This window comes from Ipomoea triloba, chromosome 6, assembly GCF_003576645.1.
Source record: "Ipomoea triloba cultivar NCNSP0323 chromosome 6, ASM357664v1".
In the NCBI taxonomy this organism is placed as follows: domain Eukaryota; kingdom Viridiplantae; phylum Streptophyta; class Magnoliopsida; order Solanales; family Convolvulaceae; genus Ipomoea; species Ipomoea triloba.
The window spans coordinates 19,420,369-19,429,355 of NC_044921.1; the positions used below are offsets into that span (position 1 = coordinate 19,420,369).

The following is an 8,987-nucleotide window of genomic DNA, read 5'->3' on the forward strand; positions in this document are numbered from 1 at the left end:
TTTTTTTTTTTTTTTTTTTTTTTTTTTTTTTTTTTTTTGACTTTTTGTTTTTTGTTTACACCATGAAGTTACATGTTGGAGGCCAAGTCAGTTTTTACCAGTTTCAACTAGAAGTGTATTGGCAAAAAGTCCAATTGCACCATTTTTTTTTTAACAACTGAGTTCAGGTGTCTATTTGTAACATTTTCTTGTTTTAGGGTCTAATTGCATTTTTCCAGACTATATGGCCTATTTGACCCTTTATCCCAAAGAAAAAATAAATTAGTGTTGAAACTAGTCAGATCCACCCTTACAGGTTACAACATTAAACTTTGAGCTGACCAGGGGTTCATTTCAGATTTTTGTACATGTGTAGAAGGGATCTCTCAGATTCTATGCCCCTTGGAATATTTAAATACTTGGAAAAAAGATAAAAACTGAATATGCCACGTGTATAATGCAGGTTCCTGGCAACCTTGTCATATCAGCTCGTTCAGCAGCTCATTCATTTGATGCTTCTCAGATGAACATGTCTCATGTAATTTCCCGTTTTTCCTTTGGTAAGAGGCTATCTCAAAAAGCGATCAGTGATATGAAGAAGTTTCTACCATACCTGGGTCAAAGCTATGACAGATTGAGCAGCAATGCATATATTACCAATCCAAAGGAGTCTAATGAAAATGTGACTGTAAGTTTTTCTGATTAAATAATTTTTGCATTTACATTTGACGTTATTTTCTCTTGCATATTTTTTTCTGTGTATTTCCTGCTGTTTTTCCCCTCCATATGTACTATTAATTTAGCTCGCCAGTGTGCTTTTTGTTTCCTTTCCCCTTCCTCTCTCATTCCAAAGATATTCAAGGTTCCATTTCCTTGTTATTTATTCTGCATTTTACATGTATTATTAGCAAACACGAAATTTAACCAGATGAAATGATGATTTGCTATCTCCTTGTGAAGCTGAGCTCATTCAAAGTCAAACTTGTATCCATTTTAGTACTTTTTTTATCCTGTTTTACTTGTCTTTACTATTTGAAAGTCAAATAAACTCTTTTCTTTTTCTTTAACAGTTTATAATTTTTAGAAATTTCTTTTATTGTTTAATGAACTTTTAATGTAGTTTCTATAAGGTTATAAGCTAACACCCATTCCCAGTTAACCAAATCAGGCACACAATAGGAGGAGTGGGTATTATCGCAAAGGAATACACTGGAATGGAATAAAGTAGAATTGCTTCTGACTTTAGTGTGATTTTTTTTCCTTATTAAGATATTGGAAAACGTTTTGACTTTTTAAACAACAAGGTGGTGTTTGGTTGGGGACTTTTGCACCATACTATGTGTTTTAATACCCATTGCCATGTTTGTTTGCCGACTTTTGTTATCCTACTATTGGAATCAAATCCTTTAGTAATTACAAAACCTATTACCCTTTTATTCCTCTACTTTTGAACAATGGAATAAAAAATAAGGGAGAAAAAAATGAAAAAAATAAAAAGGTCTTGTCCATGCATTAAATATGGAATTTTAATATATATACACATATATGTATGTGTATATATCTGTAGTTATATATTTATTTATTTTTAATTAATTAATTATTTATTTATTTATTTTGATTCCAATTCCTATTTACTACCAAACAAAGTGATTCTTTCAGTGTTGCAAAAATCGCGCCTAGCGGCGGCCGACCGCCTAGCGTATCACCTTAATCGGTGGTCTAGGCGGCCGACTAGGCTGCTTAGGCGCTAACCGCCTAGGCCTCCTAGGCACCGACTAGGCCGCCTAGTCGGCGGATTAGCTATTGTTTTTTTTTTTTTTAATGGTTTATTTCACTCAAAACAACATTGTTTTGAGCGAAATAAATCTAAATTGTTCAAACTCTAGATATTTTTAAGGTTAATATTTAATAGTTTAGTGTTAACTATTAAAGTATTATATAATTTATAATTATTAGTCTTTAAAAAATTAAAAATACTTAAACAAATTTTTAAAAAATGAAAAATAAAATTAAAAATACATGGGCGCCTAGCTGCCGATTAATCCCCGCCTAGGCGCCTAGCAATTTTTTCAACCATGCTCTTTCTACTTAAACTCATTACCATTACCAAGTATTTGATTCCATTACCATTTAGATTCCGATGTTTGAACCAAACACATCCTTAGTTGAATACTTGCATTAGCCCAACTCTGGTATCTGAATTCTCAAACCTTCCCTTCTTTCATGCAAACTTCTTTTTGCAGATTGAACATTACCTTCAAGTGGTGAAAACAGAGGTCATGACGGGATCAGATAAAGTAGTTGAGGACTATGAGTACACTGCCCATAGCAGTTTGGTTCATAGCCTGGATATACCTCTTGCCAAGTTTCACTTCGAGCCATCACCAATGCAGGTTTTGCAAAAATTCATTTTGTGCACACAAGTTAAGAGTTCATTACTTCTGTCATTTTCCTTTGGTGTTAATGTCTCTCTTATTCAAACCAGGTCCTGATAACAGAAAATCCAAAATCCTTCTCGCACTTCCTCACAAATGTCTGCGCTATCATTGGTGGCACTTTTACGGTCAGTTCTCTTTCCTCCCCTCCCATTTCACCCTCCATTCACACACTCGGCTCCTATAAGTTCTCATACTTAATCACCTTATTTCAACCTCCATAGGTTGCTGGCATATTGGATTCAGTTCTGCATAATACTCTGAGACTCGTGAAAAAAGTTGAACTAGGTAAGAATTTTTAAAACAGCTGGAAATTTGTTACTATTGTTAGTATATGTATACAGAGGAGTAGTTTTTGAACATCAATGCATTATTAAACTGTTTCAATACTACATTGATGTTTCACGAGGGAGACTTCAATTTGTAAAATTATCAACACAAATTTTCAATAATATATTTTGCTTTTATACAATCTTGATCAACACGAGTTTTACACAGCAATCAGAATTATTTATACACTGAATCAAACAATGAGTCCCAAAAAAAAAAAAAGAATAGACAAAACAAGATAGTATAGGGAATACACCCAATTTTAGTCACACACTTCACACAAACTTCTCACGTTAAAAAAGTAGGGCTGACGAGCCAACAAGAGCTCCAATGGAGGTAAAGAGGCCGGTGACAATTAGTGCTCCGTCACTCTTTGGATGAGATTCTTGAGAAGGTGCGGGAGTTGGGTTGATCTCCACGGAGCCGGTAGGTGGAGAGGGCGCCTCTTCGCCTGCTGGGGCGGGAGATGGCGAATTCGTCTCTGAAGTTGACGGTGATGGAGGAGAAGCTGAGGAGTGGTTGCTCCGGTCGGCCAAGACGGTGATGACCACTTTCTCATTCTTCTTGCAGTTGTCCTGGACTCCACTAATGAAGTAGAATGGACCAGAGTGGTTAAATTTGAACATGGTGTTCCCATCACTATATTTTTCCAAGGGAGCTGCTGTGTTGCAATTTGTGAAGTCATCCTTGTTCACAAGCAGCACTGAGTCCTTGTCAGCTGGGTAGTTAAAAACTGCAGTAGCAAAATGGCTAACGCATTAGATAGCCCATTTTCAGACTAAGTTTATACTGATAACTTTATTTATTTGTTAGTTATTTTGAGAGTTATAACATAGTGTAAGTGGTTTTGTTTACTAGAGATTAGTTATAGAGTAGAGAAGAGAGAAGTTACCAATGGTGTCACCGATTTGAAAGCGACTTCTCTCAGCCCATTGACTGTAAGTGCCTGTATTAGGATCAGAAGGCACAGACCAATTCCCAGGGCCTCCAACCTTGAACTCATAACCAGTGGCATTGTGGATCAACAGCAATAGACAGAGGGGAGCCAAGGTATGAAGGGCCTTTCTTGAACTATTTTGAGCCATAGGGAATTGAAAGAGATGGAAAGATGAATTAGGATGAATACAAAAACTCGAGAACTTGGATGGTTGTCGGATAGAGTTGTGGAGGGTATTTGTAGGGGAGTTTGTGTGGAAATTTTTAGAGCTGTGGCAGAGAAGCTTTTGCTGCTTTTTGTGATTCTTTGGCTTTAGGGTTTCTTCACCTCCACTGCAAAGCATATACGTTGTTGCTTTCTGAAGTCCCAAGTGGTGAGTTGTGTTGGAGGTGCTGAGAGGCCTTTTTGAGGTTACTTATTTTGGTGGTTTTTAGTTTTATGCTTTCCTTGAATTGGGCATTCTTGTCAAGAATTTTCATGTCTTCTGTGTTGAGTAATGGAATATATGGCTACCCAGACATCAACAAAAGTTTTTAGACACAGCACATCTCATTGCCACCTTAGGAGTTTAGGATAAAATCACTACACAGATATTAACACAAAAATGATGCAATAGCACTTTGCAGGCGATTGATGAATGCATTTCACCCAAATTACAATTTTTTGTTGGTTCATCAAACAAGAGATTAATAATAATAATAATAATAATAATAATAATAATAATTATTATTATTATTATTATTATTATTATTATTATTATATATCTTTTCCTTCAATTTTCATATATTTAGCTCCCGACTAATTGGTGGTAAATGATTATTTGCTACTTGTCAAATCTTTCAACCCATCAACTTGATATTCGCTCCTAACTTAAATCCTAATCTATTCCATTAAAAAAAAATCAATATTTTTCCTAGAATTTTTTCTTTTAACTGTCAGTCTTTTCTCTTTCAAATCTTTTCTAGTGGTTTTTGGAGAAAATTAACACCACAATGTTTGTAAGACATCATTGTGGCGACACTGAGAAACCAATAGATGAAGTTCCATTTATATGCCACAAGGGCTATTGGATCTCTAGTTGGGTTTTAGACCTTTATCTCATCTTCCAATGACTTGTACTAGGCTACTAGCACAGTTGGATTCCCCTTTCTCCAAGAATACAATTGTGTAATGCTGGTATTTTCCAAAGCCATTCACGCACTCGCCATTGATATCCTCTAACCATGTACTCCGTATATATGATCTTTTCTTAAAATAGTTTCAAAGTATGTTAAGTGGGATATTTTCTAGATATTCAATGTGAAATTTCTAAATGTTTCAGAGAAAGTGTTGAAATATAAAAATTAGAATTGATAGCCCTAGTAGAATTAATATCTGTATTCGACTGGTCCTACATCAGTCTCACAGCCCACCCTCTGACACGTTACTGGTTGGTTATTTACCCTCCGTGTATTCCAAGTTCAAACTTCCAGCTTGTCCGAGCGAAACCTACTACCTTGGGTTTAAAGACTGAAATAGAAAACAAATTAGAGCGTTATTTTTTTTTATTGCATGTTGATCACTATATATATAAAAAGTTAATTGGTCGCCTTCTGCAGCGTTGCAAGAGAAGGTGACCAGAGTCTTGGTCACCGAAGAAGGCGACCAAATTGGTTGTCTTTTCCAGGGATCAACTTTTTATTTTATTTTATTTTATTTTATTTTATGCATGAGACACAAGTCCTACTTACGTCTGTGGTCAACATGCAAGAAAAAAAAAACAAACGCGTTTCTGACATGCATCTCCCAAATGTTTTTTTCCCACTTTAGTCCAACTTTCAAAAGCTTCTCATTTTTGTCAACAAAAATAATTTGTTTCTCATTTCAGTCTTTGACCATGTACCTTGGTACGTTGACACCGGTAGTACCCTGTTGAGGATCCTCGAAAGACTGTCCCACCGGAATTGAATTTAATTGAATTCAGGTTCTATTAATCCTTATGGATTATGATTTCTATTCCTTCAAAATTCATTATGTGAACCAAACGTGTTGTAATGTCATGGAATTTTCAATTGCATAATTCCAACAAATTCAATTTGATTTTTTGTTTAGTATACATAAGCCAACGATTTTCAAATACAGAAAGTATATAATAGCAAAAAACTTAACAGAAATGAAGTGCTGCTATTGAAAATTAAATTCTACATATGATGAGTCATTGATACAGATAAGCATGCAACCACCCAAGGTATAAATAATTCCATTTAAAATTTTCTTATTATCTACAAGTACACGAAACATTTTCTTTAATGATCAACTTGTTTTTCCTTCCTAGGATGTACATGATATATATAATTAATGCGACTACAACATAGTGAAGTTCTTTGCTTGGATGCAAAAGAAAAAAAAAAATATTTTGTGTTAAACATTATATTTAGCTATTTATATTAATGTATTTTTCGACAGACAATCATCTATAGCTTAAGCATTGTGCTTTCTCCATTAGTTATATATATATATTTTTTAAAAAAGAAGATTACTTGTTCACTGAAGCTAGCCCAGTAGGTATGGGATGGCAACAATTAATATTTAATAGATTTTGCACTTCCATGACTAATGGATGAAATCTATGTAATGAAGGTATGTCTTTAATTTTAGCCGTGCCTTTATTACATTTTAAGTAGTTATATAATGTAATTGAAACACTTAATAGAAACATAATTGTAGAGGTTGATACTCAACTATTTATTAATATATCTTTAATTTACAATCCTATGTAACCATTAATGACATATTGACATGTATATATGATGTTTAAATAATAAATTGTTGCATTTGACAAAATATGAAATAAATACAACTCAAAACAATATAATGTTAGATAAATAGTTTCACCGTGGACGAATTATGTGTTTGGTTGCTGGGTTTAGGCATAATGTATCGGTATCAAAGTAATTGTTATTGTTTGGTTGATAGGTTTTTAGAATACTACTATGGGTTGGGAATACCCCATTAATGGAAAAACCATACCTTAATGAAATAAGGTTTCATTTCTCTTCCTCCCTTCTTCCCCAACTATTAATAATCATTCTCATTCCACCCTATTACCAAACATGCAAAATACTTTCACCAAAACCTATTACCCTTACCAAGTATTTGATACCCATACCGATTCTGATTCCCTCCCATGTGCGAACCAAATACACCCTAACTCAGAACTGATTTCATCACAAGTAATGAAATTTGTTAATATTTGTCAGAAAGAGTCTAGAAAAAGAAATGAATTTATTTTGTATTTCTTTGTATATGTATATTAATCTTTCTCAAATAAAAAAAAATTGCAAAAATATTTATAGTTTAAGAACATGGCTCATTTGCCAAGCTTAGCTAAGCAACTAGTTGAAAATTGAAAAGTTATACGCTAGAAGCTAAAAGTTGAAAGTCGTTATGTTAATTGACTGTAGTTAAAAATGTTTCGTAAAATTAGTTATTGTGTGAGTTGATAAATGTAAAAAATAAAAGCATACATCTTTATAATTTTATATCTTTTCAAATTCAAAAATGTATACATATTGTAATTTAAGATTTTAAAATTAAACTATAGTATGATGGATCTTAGCGATGCACGCCTGCACTATACTTACTTTTCAGTTCTTTGGTTCTCTGGTTGCTATATTCTTTTTAAAACCAATTGGTGATGGGTAGGTGAACATTAACTATTTAATCACATCCTTCCATGGTAAGCCACAAGTCCAGAACGCCACATCTCGAATCGATCCGAGCATGGGCTAAACTTGGCCAACCCGACCGACACCCTACTGTCTCGCCATCGATTCGAACGCATGACCACGACTCAGATACCAATTGATGGATCTCAGCGCTGCGCTATGCTTACTTTGCAGTGCGTCACCCATTGTGTAAGTCAAACACGCTTAACCACATAGTTCTTTGGTTATCTGATTGCCATATCATTCTTAAAACCAATTGGTGATGATAAGTAGGTGGACATTAATCATTTAACCACATGTCTCCATGGTAAGCCACAACATCATGTCTTGAATTAAGTAAGGGTTGAACTCGTCCGACCTGGCCGACGCCCAACAGAGTATAATTTATGTTCATTAAAATATAATAATTATACAAAAAAAAAAAGGAACAAGAAAAGATATGAAAGATTACAGGTAAAAGATGAAACAATTTATGTTAAAAAATATATATTACTTATTCTTGTTGGATGGGGAGGGTAAAATTTAAACACAAATTAAAAGTTAGAGTTTATTTATGAAATACTAACTGGAATAGCACTTTTAAATTGATTTTTCTTCACCAAACATAGTTAAATTAATAATTTGTTTGAAATTTAAAATAGGTTTTATTTATTTATTTATTTTTTATTTTTTGAGGAAACAACACAAACCTTTATGCATTATGACAATTATCAATTCTGTGGTTGATGTTTGAAATCTTGCATCATCCAGCTTATTACAAAATAAACCTAAATCAACCCAAAAAAAAAAAATTTATCTCTTGGAGGCTACATTTTGAAAGGAGTATTTGAGAATATAAAAGAGAGAAGGGATGCGGAAGCTAGGTTTTAAAAATGAGAAAACAAGATATATTTGGAGGAGGTAAAAAAGTACTATACTTATTGCATCACATGCACAATCCCGAGAATAGGCACTTGATTCATTAAAAAATGCCATCGACATGTCTATAAGAGGCGGTAAGTATTTCAACAATTTTACATGCAATCTTGACTTCTACACTAACTTTTACTTACGTAACTTTAGAGTTAGCCTTTATGATTTCCATAAGAGTTGTAGTCGTTTGAATTGGCTTTCAGTGCTACTAGAATCATTATATTCTAAGTGAACCTTTTTACATTATGTTATGATCAAAATATCTAGCTAGCAAATGCATGTCATCTTGAGTGAGAAAAGCAATTTTACAATCTTTTATTTTGCTTTTGCATTGATTTGCTTTTATCATCAAAACCATTCAAAAAACAATATAGAAACTAGTCTAATCATGCATAAGGCTATCATTCAAGTAAAATGTAAGATATTTAATCATTTAAGTTAAAATATAATTAAGACAAGTCAAAATCTAATGAATAAAAGCATGTTAGGTGTTATCAACTACCTAACTATTCATGAATAATAACGCTATCAAATCATTCTCTCATAGGTCATCAGCTAAATAGTACTCCGTAACTTGCATACTCTAATTCTCTTATCATGTATATGTATAATACCATTAATAATACACCATAATTTTGCGCAATAACATAGGTGAATGGAAAGGGGGAGGGGGGGGGGGGGGGGGTT

At 33.5% G+C, this 8,987-nt stretch overlaps 2 protein-coding genes across 2 annotated transcripts in view; one reads left to right on the forward strand and one right to left on the reverse strand.

Annotated features, from left to right (window-relative positions):
* LOC116022754 (protein disulfide isomerase-like 5-4) overlaps positions 1-2,883 on the forward strand; it is a 9,915-nt gene extending 7,032 nt beyond the window's left edge. Inside the window, exons 12-15 of the mRNA XM_031263615.1 lie at positions 443-667; positions 2,223-2,372; positions 2,465-2,542; positions 2,639-2,883. Coding sequence (XP_031119475.1) covers positions 443-667; positions 2,223-2,372; positions 2,465-2,542; positions 2,639-2,716 — 531 coding nt within the window. The 3' untranslated portion in view covers positions 2,717-2,883. The remainder of the gene's footprint in view (positions 1-442; positions 668-2,222; positions 2,373-2,464; positions 2,543-2,638) is intronic.
* LOC116022755 (early nodulin-like protein 1) lies at positions 2,857-4,039 on the reverse strand. Its single transcript, XM_031263616.1, has 2 exons — positions 3,637-4,039; positions 2,857-3,477 (listed from the first exon to the last, which is right to left on the reverse strand). The coding sequence occupies exons 1-2, from the start codon at positions 4,022-4,024 to the stop codon at positions 3,038-3,040; spliced, it is 828 nt and encodes a 275-aa protein (XP_031119476.1). The 5' UTR covers positions 4,025-4,039; the 3' UTR covers positions 2,857-3,037.
* Between the last annotated feature and the right edge of the window lie 4,948 nt (positions 4,040-8,987).